This window comes from Xyrauchen texanus, chromosome 33, assembly GCF_025860055.1.
Source record: "Xyrauchen texanus isolate HMW12.3.18 chromosome 33, RBS_HiC_50CHRs, whole genome shotgun sequence".
NCBI lineage: Eukaryota > Metazoa > Chordata > Actinopteri > Cypriniformes > Catostomidae > Xyrauchen > Xyrauchen texanus.
The window spans coordinates 38,651,717-38,669,864 of record NC_068308.1 but is presented as its reverse complement, the minus strand read 5'-3'; the positions used below and the strand labels follow the sequence as shown (position 1 = coordinate 38,669,864).

The 18,148-nt window shown below is 42.8% G+C and overlaps 1 protein-coding gene across 1 annotated transcript; it reads right to left on the bottom strand.

Moving 5' to 3' along the window:
• Nucleotides 1-416: 416 nt before the first annotated feature.
• Nucleotides 417-14,321, bottom strand: LOC127626639 (tripartite motif-containing protein 16-like protein). The gene is made up of 6 exons (XM_052102586.1): nt 13,705-14,321; nt 7,603-7,698; nt 5,811-6,044; nt 5,454-5,625; nt 4,697-4,792; nt 417-2,010 (listed from the first exon to the last, which is right to left on the bottom strand). The coding sequence occupies exons 1-6, from the start codon at nt 14,296-14,298 to the stop codon at nt 1,430-1,432; spliced, it is 1,773 nt and encodes a 590-aa protein (XP_051958546.1). The 5' UTR covers nt 14,299-14,321; the 3' UTR covers nt 417-1,429.
• Nucleotides 14,322-18,148: the final 3,827 nt, after the last annotated feature.

The window sequence follows — 18,148 nt, the reverse complement described above, 5'->3', positions numbered from 1 at the left end:
TGATTTGCCCTTCAAATACTGGTAACCGTTTAAAAATAGTTTGGAGTGACTGGATAGTTTATCCTAAAAACTAAGAGACTCCAACCTTATCTGGTCCATTTCACCTGATGGCCCATCCATCCATCCATCGTCAACCGCTTATCCTGTGTACAGGGTCGCGGGGGGCTGGAGCCTATCCCAGCTAACATTGGGCGAAAGGCGGGGGACACCCTGGACAGGTCGCCAGTCCATCGCAGGGCACCTGATGGCCCACTTTACCTTTATCTTAATAACTTCGTGATCTAATATGCTCAAATGCCTGACGTTAGTTTTGTAGACAAATACTATAAAATGTGCCATCATATGCATTTCTTGGGAAAACTCATGTTTATATGATATTATAATTACTCACTATGTCATTACAAAAATGACACCTGCATGCAGTAAGAGTTTTATTTGTTACAGACGTGAATGCATTGATTCGGTTTTGAAATCCATTCTTAATATAAATGTTTAAAGAACAAGCATCAGTCATGTAAGGAACCTTCTCAGACATTACCTCATTACGTTACACTTTCTAACATTATATCTATACTGATGGAACCGGTTGTGGCACACTTTAACAAAACACAGGAAGAAAAACCCACATCTCTCCGTTGCAATTGCAGTTTTTATTTGCATAGACACATGATGTTTCTTTTGTTGATGATGTAAAGAGGAACAAATAGTAACAGCAGCATACAGACAGTAAAGACACTCATACCCATGAGCAACCCTAATGAACGGCACCATAATCTTCAGCTACGTCATCTGGGTTTGGTCTCTTGTGCAACACTATGCTTAGACACATAAAGGCAGCATCTGTTACTTTAAAGTATTTCTACAGAAGTGTTGCCCTGGTCAAGTGCAGGTTCTTAAAATATATCAATTATATCTTGATTATTAGATACAGAATAGCAAGTCAATAAAAAAGAGCGAAAGTTGCAAGTTAAAGTTGCGTTAACTTAAAGGTAATATTTATCTTTTTTTTTAACCTGTGAAATTGGGATATTATTATCGTACCAATTCTTGTAATTTTAGCGAACATCTTTCAAAATAGTGAGTATAATATTTTATCCAAAACATTGAGACATATGAGGACATGAAATGTACTGCATGGCAGGAATGACCTATATACAATATGACACCAGGGCTGGACTGGGAAGAGAAATCGGCCCGGGACTGGCCCAAAAGTTGTTGAGGGGGAGGGGGGGGGTCGCAATGCCGTTTTGTGGAACGCGGCGGCTCATTTTAGCTTATCGCGGCCCATTCGGTCCGTTTCGTGGCCAACCAACCGGCCCGTTCTGTTCTTACGATCGCCAGTCCGCCCCTGTTTGGCCCCAAAGTGCGTTGGGGCACCGGGAAAATGCCCGGTATTACCAGTCCAGCCCTGTATGACACATCTTGGGGTTTATGGAGGAGAGGAAACAGGAGACGGGGTTGTCTGAGATAGCCCTCCTCCAGGCTCCACCAAAACCACAACGTTCTCCTTCTTGGGAAGCCAGAACGCTGGGTAGAGCGGCTCGAGAAACTCTGCCTGGAACTGGTGGATGAGGGCCATGCTATTCTCCACATCATAGAACGCCAGCTTGCCAGAAGGGTAGTCCACATACACGCCGATCCGTGACACTTTCTGGACGCCGAGCGGCGTCTCCACATCACTGTGCCATGCGGAGAAGCTCCGGCCGTTCCACTGCAGGCACCAGGAGAAGTTATTCCCCGAGATGCTGCTGTTGCTCTCAGAACCCTTGCGGTCGATGCTCTTGTACGTCAAGCCGACGTGCGTTCCTTCTCCTCGCATATCCACCTCGAAATAATGACGGCCTAGGTAGAAGCTTTCCACCGTCAGCACCTGTCGCAAGTGCTGGAAGCGCACAGGGACGTCAGGATAGCTGTGCTGCCATGGTGTCGTGTTTGTGACCTTCTTTTTCTCTTCTGTGAGACGAAGAAACTGATGCGCTGTATCTGCGTCAAAGCACAGTGGCGTGGCATCTATGAAAGAGAATAGACATTAGGTTTAAATAGGGATGTGTACGTAATCGACTAATTGAATACTTGTTCTGCACCAGCTAGTCAACTATTAAAAACACTACTCGAACATTGCAAATTGATTTTCCTTTGCGCATTTGCCTGCCATTATACTTCACTTTCCTTCTTTAATCTTGCAATAATATTGAGTTACATTGGCGCTGTGGCTGTGTGTCATCGAGATGTTGGATGAGAGAAGGATCTTTATTGACTTCTGTTAATTTTGAAGTCATGCAAACCAATAGAAGAGGATCTGCTTTTATGGTGGAAAGAAAATGCGAAGCGGTACAAGAAACTCTGAAGCTTATCAGACCAGTTTGGGTGTATGTGCGTTAAATCTTTAAATACAGACAGAACGCTTGCTACCACCCCTGGAGTTTGTTATTTTGAGTTGTGCTGAGTGACTCCAGCCAGGTCTCCTAAGCAACCAAATTGGCCCGGTTGCTAGGGAGGGTAGAGTCACATGGGGTAACCTCCTCGTGATCGCTATAATGTGGTTCGCTCTTGGTGGGGGCGCGTGGTGAGTTGTGTGTTGATGCCACGGTGGATGGCGTGAAGTCTCCACACGTGCTATATCTCTGCGGTAACGCGCTCAACAAATCACGTGATAAGATGCGCAGGTTGACTTTCCCAGACGCGGAGGCAACTGAGATTCATCCTCCGCCACCTGGATTGAGGCGAGTCACTACGCCACCATGAGGACTTAGAGCTAATTGAGAATTGGGCATTCCAAATTGGGAATTTGAAAAAAACGCATTTTAAAAAGCCAACTTTCACCACTAGATTTCTGGAAAAATAACATGTGAAATGATATAAATGTGATGTACACCTATATATGTCTATTACCCTATTTATTACTCTAACAGTATTGGTTTCTATGTAAGCTCCGGGTGAGTGCAATTGTTTTTGCTGTTATTTAATATTTTCCCTCATTTTTATTAATACATATTGGTCATTTGATTTTCTTCCAAAAAGAAAAGGTTAGTTTGTTGAAGTTATCTTACTTTGATTCCGTATTTGATATTGTTTGTGAATAAAACATAATATACATTTCACTAATGCATCATACTTGTTATTTTTTACTTACATTTTAATTTACAAGTAATTGATTAAATATTTTTTTGTGGGTTTGAGTTCTCAACTACAAAATTATTTGAAAATGCCCATCCCTAATTCAGTGATTTAATAGACACTTTTATCCATAGCAATTAGGAAACCAAAAAAACTATTTATCGTACAGGAGCCAGCAGTATTAGCAGTACCACAATACTACATTTCAAGTAAACCAGATCTAAATATAGAGCAGATGTCTAGAGTAGAAAAAAGAAAGCATCCCATGAAGCATCGCAAATGACGTAAATTAAATTTTTATATAGCATTAATTGCTATATAATCGCAATTAATCACATTTAATCGCATATACAAATATTTGCTGAGAAAGCCCCTCATATTTACATTTACATTTATGCATTTGGCAGATGCTTTTATCCAAAGCGACTTACAGTGCACTTATTACAGGGACAATCCCCCCCGGAGCAACCTGGAGTTAAGTGCCTTGCTCAAGGGCCCAACAGTGGCATCTTGGTGGTCAGTAACCCTGAGCATCAACCACCGAGCCACCACTGCCCCTCATATAACAAATATTCAGATAATTAAAATGCATTACATTCCTGTAGCAGAAGAGTTCATCATTGATAAGACGATATAAAAAGCAGCTTTAGAATACAATGTATTTGTTTACTACCATATTATTGATCATAAGTCAATCATTGACACAGTTTACAGTAATCCATTACACAAGTGAATTTATCAATCAGTTGGAGATTTATTATGAGGGCTTGTTTAAGGATCCGTCAATGTACACCTGCTTCAGACATGCTTGTGTAGCGTCTCGGGTGCGTTGCGTTATAAACATAAAATGTTTAGTTCACTGTGTCAAGTTAAATATAGTTTAATACTCAATCTTTAAACACATCTTGAGATCCCTTAGTTCAGATTTGTGCTCCATCAAGTGTTTTGAACGCAAGAATGTAACACATGTTTGTGTTGTTCTGCTGAAGTGTTTCTTCACTGTATAAACTGTGTGTTGCTCATACAGCTGAAGTTTCACTTACTGCCCCCTGGAGTAAACAGGTGGTACTACAAGCTTGCATTTCTCAGGAATCTTCCTTATTATGGTCCGTGGGCATTGAGATTAATTGCGTAAATTTTTTTAACGTGTTATTTTTAGTCAAATTAATCGCACTGAATTAACGCGTTAAATCGACAGCCCTAATTCTGATATACAAGTAGTTTTAGAGTGTCGAGAGAGTGACTCAATTGCTTCAACTCTGCAGTTGCTGCAGAGCTCTTTTGCTTGGGATCATGGTTTGACCCCCCTTTTTTTTTAAAGATTATGTTGGAATTACGCCGACTGATGGCTGTCACAGTGTTTACACTTTTGGGCCAATAAACGTTACAAATCTTATAGAGTTCTTTTTACATATTGGGATAGGAGACAGTATTTTAACAAATACAAATTACACACTTCGCCTTAATTTACACTCTGATGGACCTTGAATTACCTTTGTTGTACCATAGTTAAACAACATCAAATTAAGAGTATTTGGGAATGAGATGATGGAATTTGTTTGCTGTTGTGAATACTCACATTTAAGGAAGTCATCTCTGGTCTTCGGGTTAGGCATGTTCATGTTCTGTTTTGCAGCATTAATGGAATAAACCTTCGTCTTTATGCCCACATTATCTGTGCATTGGAACAAGATATTAGCAATAAGCAACATTGATAACACTTTACAATATAGGTGCATTAATATGCATGAATTCATGCTTAAATAATGCACAGATAATATTGAGTTAATGTGTGACTCATGATTAACTAAGCCATTAATTAATGATTGCTGCATCAGCAACTAATAAAGAGTCTGTCTGATTAATACATCTGTCTGATGTAATTAACACATGATTGCTCAGTAATTATGCAGTAATTAAGCATGTATTAATGCATATTAGTGTACCTGTATTGGGTGGAAGTACAAATACATGGCTTCGGCCTTTTGTGGTAATTAACACTAATTAACACTATTAGTTCATATTATAAGTTGATAGGGAATTAATCCATGATGACACATTTAATTAATGGCAATTCATTAATCAGACAGACTCTTTATTAGTGATGTGGCAATCATTATTGAATGGCTTAGCTAATCATGAGTCATACATTAACTCAATATTATCTGTGCATTAGTTAAGCATTAATTAATGCTTATTAATGCACCCGTATTGTAAAGTGTTACCGCAACATTACACAGTGCTTTAAACAACAATGTTGTGGTTTATTTTTCTGAAATGTGGTGGTTTGGTGGCAGATGTTTATTATTTGCGCTGGTGTGTGTACACATGCTGACCGTTTTTGCTGGTGCCTTTAAGTTTATTGGTATATGAGGTGAGCAGGTTATCGCACATCTCTTTTGTGGATTGCGTGATGATGCGGCTGAAGGACTGAAGTCGATCTATGAGGCCGATATAAACACCAGGTAAAGACACGTCAGTCGCTTCCTTTTTCCACTCTGAATACTCCTGAAAACAAAAAAAGAATTGCTTTATTTCATACTGTATCTATTTAACCTGTGAATGGCTTACCTATAGCTAACTCTGAATGCTAAACTTAGGATAGAGTATTAGTTGAGAGTATCGACAAAAACGACACTTCACCTGTCAGAGATATGTCGGAGATAATTCGAGGCCATGAATTGAAGTCATACCTGCAGGAAGTCAATGTCATTTTTGTTCTTGGTGATTTTCTCTATCTGTGTCTGTGTTTTCTTCAGGTCAGTACAGCGTTGTTCCAGATGAACTCGGATTCCTTCGGCCTGTTGCAGCGCCTGACGCTCTTCCACCTCCAAGATCTCGCTCACCTCCTTCTTCACCTGCTCCACGGCCCCCAGCAGAACATTGAACTGCTCATCGATCACGCCATGCACCTCTTTCACAGACGCCTGCAGGTCAAGACAGAGAGATTGTGCAATATATCGGACATTTCTGAGTGAAAGAAGGTAATTTAAGTCTCAGCATGTGGTGAGATCAGTTGTGTCAACACAGTAATCCTTGACCTTTGAGTTTCATCTGATAAAGTTTTAACAAGAGGAAAAGGGTTGTTCCTTTGCAAGGTGTAATTTCAGCTGAAAAAAAAAACAAGTTGACAAAATCTATCTTGTTGTACTTTTTTAAGTATTTGCTCCAGAGGATTTAGACCTTTAACAAATCAGTCATATCCTCAACATATATTTCCTCAAAAGTCAACATAATTTACTTAATTCACGCATGATCAGTCTGCGGATGATCAGAAGGCCAGGGAGGTGACTACAGGACAGGGACAGGGTCAGGAGGCCTGGGAGGCGGCCACAGGGCAAGGACAGGGTCAGGAGGCCTGGGAGGCGGCCACAGGGCAAGGACAGGTTCAGGAGGCCTGGGAGGCGGCTACAGGGCAGGGATAGGGTCAGGAGGCCTGGGAGGCGGCCACAGGGCAAGGACAGGGTCAGGAGGCCTGGGAGGCGGCCACAGGGCAAGGACAGGGTCAGGAGGCCTGGGAGGCGGCCACAGGGCAAGGACAGGGTCAGGAGGCCTGGGAGGCTACAGGGCAGGGACAGGGTCAGGAGGCCTGGGAGGCGGCCACAGGGCAAGGACAGGGTCAGGAGGCCTGGGAGGCGGCTACAGGGCAGGGATAGGGTCAGGAGGCCTGGGAGGCGGCCACAGGGCAAGGACAGGGTCAGGAGGCCTGGGAGGCGGCCACAGGGCAAGGACAGGGTCAGGAGGCCTGGGAGGCGGCTACAGGGCAAGGACAGGGTCAGGAGGCCTGGGAGGCAGCCACAGGGCAGGGATAGGGTCAGGAGGCCTGGGAGGCGGCCACAGGGCAGGGATAGGGTAAGGAGGCCTGGGAGGCGGCCACAGGGCAGGGATAGGGTCAGGAGGCCTGGGAGGCAGCCACAGGGCAAGGACAGGGTCAGGAGGCCTGGGAGGCGGCCACAGGGCAGGGATAGGGTCAGGAGGCCTGGGAGGTGGCCACAGGGCAGGGATAGGGTAAGGAGGCCTGGGAGGCGGCCACAGGGCAGGGATAGGGTCAGGAGGCCTGGGAGGAGCCAGTTGGCTCTGGGACGGTCGAGGCTAGAGGCGTTGGCTCTGGGACGGTCGAGGCTACAGGCGTTGGCTCTGGGACGGTCGAGGCTACAGGCGTTGGCTCTGGCTCATCAACCATGACAGGCGTTGGCTCTGGCTCGTTTACCGTTATTTAATCATTGTGGCATGTGTTCAACAGATCCAACCCATGTTAAATGTTCATGATTAATAGTTCAAATCTTATAAATGCTGCCGGTACTGTGATGTAATTTGTGTGCCACTGACGGTACGGTGTACCAACATAGAGACCACTTTTCACCATCCAATCAATTTGCTGTGGCTCAAAAAAGGTTACATTTGTTTCCCTCTTTTTATATACTGTTTCACTCAGAAATATGGCACATTATAGAAGTACAATAGGTAATTAATTCTGTGTGTTACCTCAATAGACACAGCGTTGACTTGTAGTTTGTTAATGGCGTTATCAGCTGCTGTGACCATCTTCACCATTTCTGTCTGTTTGTCCTGAAGCTCTCTCTGTAAACACACAGCATGTTTGTGATACATGATTACAGCAAAAAGCCAATTTCTTATTATTTTAAAATGTCACATTTATTGACACAGAAATACAGTTTCGAGAGTCTCATTAGTGGTGTTTGATAAGGACAAGCATCACTATTACTCATCCTTCACTTATACATATTATTCCACTCTAAAAGTTGGTGCACATGCACATTTTGCACATTTTGCACATTTTGCGCATTATGCTAAATAACTTGAAGCCAGCATCTCTGTGGACTAGTGGGCAATCGGAGAGGATCTCCATGGTATTGTCTTTCAGTATTTTTCTTTGCATTCCACAGGCAAGTTCAGACAAACCCAGATTTCCTCTATTGAGCACACGGCTCATGTTCCAGAAGCTTTTGTTACTTTTGTTCCGTGTGTTGGTTTACTAGAGGGACCATCCCAAACAGAAGAGCTTTGAGTTTGCTTTTAAGTCTCAAATCACAATGTGTGTTTCTCCACCCTGTGAACCTGATAATCTCAGGACACCTCGACTCTCCAGAGACATCTGAGTTTAACACGTCTTTCACTCTTAAAACCCCTCTCTGTTCGTTTGCCAAACAGGCGAATGTTTGTCCACCGATGAAAGAAAAAGAGTGCATTATCAGTTTGTGTCTCATAAACATGTCCTGATGAATATATGAAACTGATCTGATGTCATTTAATGCTCTATCCTGAGCACACCGGACAGAATACAAGCATTACTAGAATTTTGCTCACTTTATGTAGGAAAATAGATGAGAAATGACTCATTAAAAACAACTAGCTTGCATCTACAATGCACATAAATGAGATGTCTTTAGGTTAATGGAGCTATAGTGGTTCTGTGTAAGTCAGCTGAGAGGAAGTCCTTCTTTTAAATGTAATGAGATGTATTTGGCTTGTTTACGGACACTTCTGTCAACCAGAGCTGTCAGGCAATATTGTTTGTGGTATGCACGTTACGTAACTCCTTAAACATCCCTAAACATGCCTTAATCAGATCCACATCGACGTTCTGAAACTGAACACACCTCGCTAAACTCTACACGCATGAACAAGTGAGATCAAACAATCCACCCTTGTTTGTGTACGCAGTGTTGACACAGCTCTTTTCCATACTAAAGCGTACTGCGACCAGGGACTGCCTGGAAAGGACAAAAAAAAAAACACCCAACCTATTTGCCAAGTTTCCTGTTGTTGTACGATATAGCTTTGAGTAATAAAACAGACTGAAATAAGTCATTATTAAATCACATTCACACATATATATTTAAACCAGGTTTGATTTCAATGAAAAAAAGCTTCATATGGTTTCAGAAGACTGTTTTTAGTGTCCTTTTTGGAGCTTGATAGTCCCTGGTCACTGTATGTTTTCGTTGTATGGTTTAAAGCAGCGTGAACATTCTGCTAAACATCTCCTTTTGTTTCTTTCTTCTGCTGAACACAAACAAAGATTTTTAGAAGAATATATCAGCTCTGTAGGTCCACATAATGCAAGGGAATGGTGACCAAAACCTTGAAGCTCCAAAAAGCACAAAGGCAGCATAAAAGTAATCCAGTTGTAAAATCCATGTCTTCAGATGCGATCTAATCGATTTAGGGTGTGAACGGACCCCAATTTAACTCCTTTTTCACTGTACATCTTGCCATTGCGGTCACTAGGCACGATCATGATTTTAACAGGCTTCCCGCAGGTCCAAGTCTTAAAATGTTCAGTTTAATTTTCAAAATTGAAGGCCATTAAAAGTCTTAAATATCTTAAATGTTATAACAAAAGTCTTAATTATCATTTAAAGAGGTCTTAAATTTGCAGACAGAAAAACAGGAATCACAATATGGGCCTAATGTGATTATTAAACTGCACAATCTGTGATTTTATTAAATAAATCCATAGTCTATAATGCGCTGCACGCTTCAATATATAAATAAAAAAAAAAAATATTGACTGATTTATCATCTGGATTTATCAAACTACTGATGTTAAGATTTATAGTAAAAAGGAGTTATAGTTTGGTCAGTTCTCAACCAAAATTGTTTACGTGCTTCAGAAGACATCGATTAAACCACTGGAATCGGATGGATAACTTTTATGCTATCTTTGTGTGCTTTTTTGTGCTTCAAAGTTTTGGTCATTATTCACTTGCATTATGTGGATTCTTCTAAAGACCTTCATTTGTGTTCTGCAGAAGAGAGAAAGTCATACACATCTGGGATGGCTTAAGGGCGAGTAAATGATGAGAGAATTTTCAATTTTGGGCGAACTGTCCCTTTAAGAAGTCTTGATTTTCCAGTGTTATACAGTCACAGAGTTCTGTGCTAGTATTGCAAAACCTCACATCGGCTGCTTTGAAACACATCCTTATTAAAGCACTTTTATTTGCTTGGCATGCAAATAACTCTGCAGCAATATGGCAGAGAAGGTGACTTGTATATACCGCATAGTTAACCACACAGTGTTCAATAATCATTTAGAAAAGAGCAACCCTAAAGGGAATGTTTTAAACCTGTTGAACGCTTCTTCAGTGGTTACATAATCATAAACATATGTTTCCTCTAGGGTTAAGGTCACATTCTCTTTAAAACATACCCAACATTTGTGCTGCTTTACTAATGCATGTTTGTGGGTTGTTTGTTTGCTGGAATTTGTGGTCATGTGACGCTTAAGCACTGTACAATCTTGGGAGAAATATCAGAAATGTTTTTTCTTTCGTTCTTTTTTCTTTTTTTTATATTTTCTCCCCAATTTGTAACGCCCAATTCCCAATGCGCTCTTAAGTCCTCGTGGTGATGTAGTGACTCGCCTCAATCCGGGTGGCGGAGGACGAGTCTCGGTTGCCTCCACGTCTGAGACCGTCAATCCGCGCATCTCATCACGTGGCTTGTTTAGCGTGTTACCGTGGAAACATAGCGCATGTGGAGGCTTCACCCTATTCTCCGCGGCATCCACGCACAACTCACCACGCGCCCCACCGAGAGCGAGAACCACATTATAGCGACCACAAGGAGGTTACCCCATGTGACTCTACCCTCCCTAGCAACCGGGACAATTTGGTTGCTTAGGAGACCTGACTGGAGTCACACAGCATGCCCTGGGGATTCGAACTCGCGGCCCAGGGTGATAATCAGCGTCAATACTCGCTGAACTATCCAGGCCCTCGATGTTTTGTAATTGAACATAGACGTCATGAAGTGACGTAAAGAACAGAACGCAAATGACCACTAAAAATGGTTGATGGTCCTTCATTAGGCATCTCCATGTTATTTCATGATTAAACAATCCCAATGATGAGGCTTTGTTACAGTATAAGTGCACGTGTGACCTTTTCGTTTAAATCCGAATCAGAGACACAGCATGAGGACTGTTGCAAATACAAATGATCTATTCTTTAATGTGCATCGATGTGGCAAAAGAGGGAAGATAAAATGCTCTGTTCCTTATTTCATTGAAAAGATTCATGTGGCATAAGGAAGAGACATTTGTGTTTTTGAGTGCTGTATTGTAAGGTACAATGGAGCTAAAAGTTCAAAATGGAAGTCATTTGTTTCCCCATTTTAAAGTCGGCTTGCGGTTTCCGAGAGTTCCCGTACCCCAAGATCGGTCAATGACACGCGGCATCTACCATCAGGCATTTTTGCATCTGCTCAAGTGTGTTTGCATTCCCCTGTGGCGCGACTGTGGCGTGATTCGGATGTTGCATTGGTTCCTCTAACATTACATTTGTACTCCACTGATGGTTAGGATTAGGTTTGGGGTATGGCTTGGAGGGTTCAGTTTATAAAATACGCATTCCTCTTCACTGCCTTCCGGCCTAAAAAAACAACTTGCTTTATAACTTGCTTTTGGCGCCCCTCTGTGGACATTAGACCCAGAAAATGGAGCTCACATGTGGCCAAACACCCAACAGCACTTACTGCTTTGGCCACTGGGGGCAGAGTTTCGAATTTCAGTAAGAACGGAGCGATTTCAGCTTAAAGGGGCGGTCACGCTAAACTTTAAGCACGCACATTTTTTCGTACAATGCAACTGACCGGGACATGATGTCACGCGTGAGGTCTTCTGATGCAAGTAAATAATACATCCCAAATAACAAATATTATTATTTTAAAAAGTGAAAATATAGTATCCACTCACTTTCTTGCAACAATAAAACACGCAGCTTTAAAATATGTATTCTTTGTATTGAGACAAGAGGTCAGCGTGTGTCGCTTAGATCTTCTTTTGATCACATTTACATTTACATTTATATATTTGGCAGATGCTTTTATCCAAAGCGACTTACAGAGCACTTATTACAGGGACAATCCCCCCGGAGCAACCTGGAGTTAAGTGTCTTACTCAAGGACACAATGGTAGCCTTCAGACTGTTCTGAGTTAAAGTGCAACATCTTTTCTAATTGATCAAATCTTCCTGATTTTCTTGAATCTGACATTCAAAGCGGCCAAAAATAACATTGATTTACATTAGCCTTGTTTCCATCCACCTTTTGCGCTGTTTTGTTATCGACAAAGTGAAAATGCCGAAATTTGCCCCTTCTGCCCGTTTCCATTCAAACGGCCTTTTATGGATAAAAATGGCGTGCGTGATGACGTCATGCCTAAAATACCACCCTGTCGCATAGGTTTTGGTTTAGCGCAACAGAAATCTGCCCTGAAGCCGTTTCCATACAGAAATGTGTTTATCGCTAATTCGCCTCTCAGATGTCCCTAATGATTTTCCTCTGAAGTTTGGGTAAAATGGGGAGATTATTGAGACATCTTACTGTCATTTTAATTAACAAATAAAAGCAATCAGAAGAGGAGGAGTTGCACTTCTGATAGGACTGTACATTGTTCCTGATGTTGCGCCTATCGCAGGTTGGCACCGGTTCCGACCCGAAAGCGGATCGAAGTTTGAGATGCCATTTATTTGATAAATGTAAAACAGGAAGTAATGTCTCTCTCTTTGGCGTAGGCCCCGTCCGGCAGTCCGAGGGAGTTGTACCCGGAACCGTCATGTCCTGCCAGAGATAGGAGGCAGGGGCGAGAAGCCTACCCCCCTGCGGGACAGGGCTCAACTGGTGGTGGTAGGGTGGAGGAGGTTGCCGTGTTAGCACACCGAAACAGCAATGTGATAGATTGTGAGCGGACTTATAAAGCAATGGCTTACGTGCGATTGGCTAGGAGTTACCCAGCTAATGATGTGATGATGTACAGCTGCTGGTCTTCCCGCTAGAACTACGCTGCGCTTCCATTTCTGATCGTTTATAGTCACGTTTGCAGAGCGGCTCTATATGCCGAAAAGATCAATCCATAATCACGTACAATAAATTGGCTTTCAATACTGTCGTCATGGTAACACAGGCTAACGATTGGGGCAAGCTCTGTCATGTGACTCTACATTTTTGCGTTAATGCCAATTTTATTGACAAAATGTGTTTCCAAACCAGTTTTTCGCGACATTTGATGTACCGACATAGAGTTTATGTGCTTGAGTTAAACGGAAAAATATTTGTGACATTTTAGCGATTATGTGCGTTTCTATCAGCTTTATTTTGATGTGCTAAAACGTTTTTTTCACCAAAAATCCTTTGATGGAAACTTAATGACATAGCTATCTATCTGACCTTTTCTGTTGGGCCTTTAAAACATACATTTGAGTTCATATCTCCTTATTTTGATATACAAGCTCTATTTTTTTTAGATGCATCATTATTTCAAGATACCTCAGATATTTCGTATCTCTTATTTTGAAACCATGTGATTCATCACTTTGTCTGAAGTCTGAAGAAGACCTCCATGTACCCGTTGTCACATTTATAAAGCCCCAAGATGGCTAGTTTTAAACAAGAGTCACTACCCCATTGATACTAACTCAATATTTGAGATTTCATTATTTTGAAATGATCTCTCAAACTAATGACTTGTGTGCTGGATTATTCATTTGACATGGTAGAAACATGCTTCCATAGAATAGGGACAAAGTGCTGTGATGGTGTGTAGGTTGTTATAGACCCTACCTCTATTTTCCTGCGTGCTTCAGTGATGACAACTGTGTTGTGTCCACGATGGACCTCTAATATACACTCCTGACACACACACAACGCATCAGCGCAGCAGTACAGCTCCAGTGGACAGTGGTGAGTCTCACATGTGCGTCTCTCGATGTCTCGCAGCGGCTCCACCAGCTTGTGGCTCTGAAATTTGACGTTCTCCAGGTGCGGCCTCAGGTGAGCCTCACAGTACGACACCAGGCAGGTCAGGCACGACTTCTTGGCCTGACACGGGCGGTCAATGCAGGCATCACACACCACATCATCTGGTCCCAGCACGTCCTCCAAAACGTCCTGGTGCTCTTGAGGTTTCTGAGGGTCTTCAGACTCCTGGAGGTCTTCCTGAATCTTGCTCTCCTCTGTGGTCTGACTGTCTTTCTCTCCTTCTTCCTGTTTCTCCATGTCTTCTTTGGTCTTGATCAGAGAGACCCCATTCACTTGAGTCTTCTCCATCTGTGAAGGCTTCACATTGCAGCTGCAGTACTCTGAATTCATCTCCTTGAGTTTGTCTGAACACATGCTGCAGGTTGGCAGGTCTGCCATCAGAACTATATCACCCATGACTGCTCTCCTTCTGTGTGAGCTTCGACTTCAGTTCAAAGTTGAAGCCAAGCCCAAAGTTACTAGTTACAGAGTTTAGCCACACCCTCTGAAATTAAAACATTCCATCCCCTAATGATACAGCCTGAGGCAGTGGGCGGGGCCACACCCACACAGTGCTGTGGGCAGAGATACAGAGCATGAGGGCATTTGGTTGCAAAACTGTTAAGGTAGTTTGGTGGAGTTAATAATATGGTTGCATTGTTTAATATGGTTATTGGCCTAATTTTGCCACATCTATGCAGGATGAAGGCAGGGGCGGATTATAACTAGCAAGAGCCCCAGGGCCAGTTGTCTTTTAAAGTTGACGTCTACGCAATATTTTCTTTGATCTAAGTCTCTTTTAATACCTGTTCTGTTATGTACAGTCAGATTAATTCAAACACACAGCACTGATGTGGTACAGAAACAGTGGGGATTTCTTTAAGACTGCAAGGGAAGCTCAGCTTCCCCTATAATGTCGAAAAAATAATGGTCAAATATGTACTATTGTGTAAACAATTTATTTACTAAAAATGCGTTCATCTCGAAGACGAGTTCGTTCAGAATCAGCTACATTACATATAGCAGGTCGGCTGACTCGATTTACTTCTCATACATTCCCGTAGCGTCAGTGCATTTCCCTGTTGAAGCCGAGCGTCCATTGACTTCAATGGGGCTGCTCTGAACAGTTTTTTTCAGTGCTCCGAAAATAGACGGTCATTGGATAAATGCTGCGATTATGTCCCGCCCACGGACGCTCAGCGTCTCTGGGGGTGAATGAGGAGTGGGCTGGCCCGGACTCCGGGCTTCCGTGTGATGATTGGAGGATCTGTCGAAAGACTGCATCTCCTTTTGATTGACAGCGAATCTGTACTATAAGAAGTCACTGAAGCTATTTCGCGCTCAGTCCCATCGCGGATTTCTCAAGTGTAGTCGAAAGACAAACTGCTGCAACCTATTTCTTTATATTTGTTTGCCGAAATTGCTAGTCAATTTGCATAATACACTTCACACAATTATACACCACATTCCTTGTTTCAGTTTTACCAAGTTTAATATATTTTGTTTTAGAGCGTTCGTTCGTTCGTTCGTTCATTCATTCATTCATTCATACAGTAGGCTAGGCTAGCGTCGTACGGGTGAAACTGCGCATGATGGCAGACTGTGCTAATATTGTCGACCTGATTTTGGCGAAGCCATTTGAAAGTCTTCCTTACGAGGAAAAAATTAGAATTAAACAGCAGGGCAGATCAACACCTAAGATTGATTTAGTGCAAAAAATAGGGTAAATAAGTTTATAATGTAGGCCGAAAATGAGCTTCCCCTCTTTGAAAGACCAGCAGCCGCCACTGTACAGAAACCACTCAACCGAAACAGGTTCTCTGAACAGTCACTGTTCTTAAAGAGACAGTAACATTTTAAACTTTGTTACACATCATGTAAACTTTCAGACCAGGTTTTGTCAGACCAACATTATAGCTTGTCTTAACAAACCTTACACATATTTAATCAGTACTTTTGAACCACACAAAGTAAATATCAATATTTTTATTTTTAATTTGTATCTCCCAGTATGGAATACCCAATTCCCACTACTTTTAATAATTATTAGGTCCTCATGGTGGTGCGGTTACTCACCTCAATTCGGGGTGGTGGAGGACAAGTCTCAGTTGCCTCCACTTCTGAGACTGTCAATCCGCGCATCTGATCACGTGACTCGTTGTGCATGACACCGCGGAGACTCACAGCATGTGGAGGCTCATGCTACTCTCCCCATTGAGAGCGAGAACCGCTAATCACCACCACAAGGAGGTTACCCCATGTGACTCTACCATCCCTAGCAACCAGGCCAATTTGGTTGCCTAGGAGACCTGGCTGGAGTCACTCTGAACGCCCTGAATTCAAACTCACGACTCCAGGGGTGATAGTCAGCATTAAAACTCGCTGAGCGACCCAGGCTCCCGTAAACATCAATATTATCTTTTCCCAACCACTTAAGCAAAGTTATTTTTTGTAATGTAGGGCAAACAAGCAGTTATAGCAATGAAAAGTATAATGCAAGTTTTTGTTCGACAGCCCTTTTATACAAAGAATAAAGCTTATCCATATAAAGCCTAACATATGAAATAATATTTTATAAAAACCCTTTTTCTATAAAATAATGAAATTTTTAGCACATGTTGCTTGAATTCAATAAATACTAATGAAATATCAGTAACTTGAAATATCAGTTACAATATAAATATTATTGCTAATTTTACTTTATCCAAATCAGCAAAGATTTAACATAAAAATGATGGGTGCATCAAAATATGAAAGCAACTATTTTGGAAATTATATTACAAGGTCTTCTACTTCCAGAAGAGCATGGAAACTATCACCAGGAGACATCTCATACACATCGTAATGATGTAGAGGCTTTAGAAAGTCATGTATCAAATATGATACTTGTGGCGTTAGAAGGTTCAAGAGTAGCTCAAAAAGGGTCCTATAAGAGGTATGGGGGCCCTCATAGTCACAGGAACCTGTTGTGGGGGCCTTGTATAACCTTTGGTGCCCTCATATTTACGGCAAGCCCCTCGGCCCGGTCCGTAATTCACCTATGGGTGTAGGATGGTGTGGCTTGGAGGTTTAATTAATAGTGTAGCCAAAATAGGAAATTCAGTCATCATTTACTCACTCTTATGTTTTTACAAACACATATAAATTACTTTTCTTGCATGGAACACAGGCAGGTGTTATGCGACAGGACAGCGTATATTTTTGTGTGTGTGAACTAGCAATTTAAGACAATTTAAGACAATGAGTGTACTCAAAATCCAAGATGGCGGCGCGGTAGCACGCAGCGGCCACTCCGGATCCACAATGGTGCTATTTTTGTTAAAAAAGCCCGACTTTTGCAACACATGGACATCGGAGCAACCAGTGTTCGTGTCTACCATCGCCAGACACTACTCAAATATAAGACTCATGCAAAAACCAAGCTGCATGATGACCTGCAGGAGGCTGCTACGCGTGCTCGGCTTGCTGCGGAGACCAGGCCTCCAGCCCTCGGCGTCGCCTGATGCCGGTGGCCGGGGAGAGGACGTCGTAAGCGGTGTGCGAAAGCGGAAGCCGGAAAGAGGGCGGGGGTCCATGCTAGGCTAAAAACAAACCCTAGCCGGCCGGCTCTCCCGTCTATCCTGCTCTCAAATGTTTGCTCCCTGGACAATAAACTGGACTATATCCGACTCCAGCAGGCTACGCAGCGTGAGTTTAGAGACTGCTGCGTCTTTGTTTTCACGGAGACGTGGCTCAGCGACAGAGTTCCGGATGCCGCCATTCAGCTAGACGGGCTCGCCTCGTTTCGTGCCGACAGAAATACAGCTCTCTCGCGGTAAGACTCGCGGTGGTGGCTTGTGTGTTTACATCAACACGGAATGGTGCAAGAACTCTATGCTAGTCTCTAGTTACTGTTCATCGCTGTTGGAGCTTGTGACTGTTAGATGCAGACCTTTTTATCTACCACGGGAATTCACCACTGTTTGCATAACCGAGTTTACATTCCCCAGCGTAACGCTAAGGAAGCGCTCTGTGAACTGTATGGGGCTATGAGCGAACTGCAGAACGCTCACCCCGACGGACTGTTTATTGTCGCCGGAGATTTCAACCATGCAAATCTCAAGACAGTGCTCCCTAAATTCCATCAGTATGTGGACTTTGCAACGAGAGGGCGAACGCGCTTGATCTTGTTTACACAAACATCCCAGGCGCGTGCCGGGCGGAGCCCCGCCCCCACCTCGGCTACTCAGACCACATCTCTGTTATGTTAATTCCAGCATACAGACCG

Excerpts from the sequence above, each read along its gene's own strand:
- LOC127626639 (XM_052102586.1), bottom strand. The coding sequence starts at position 14,298 with ATGGGTGATATAGTTCTGATGGCAGACCTGCCAACCTGCAGCATGTGT. Across the intron at positions 6,045-7,602 it reads TCAACGCTGTGTCTATTGAG|GCGTCTGTGAAAGAGGTGCA; the intron begins GTAACACACAGA and ends CTTGACCTGCAG. Across the intron at positions 4,793-5,453 it reads TAAAGGCACCAGCAAAAACG|ATAATGTGGGCATAAAGACG; the intron begins GTCAGCATGTGT and ends TCCAATGCACAG.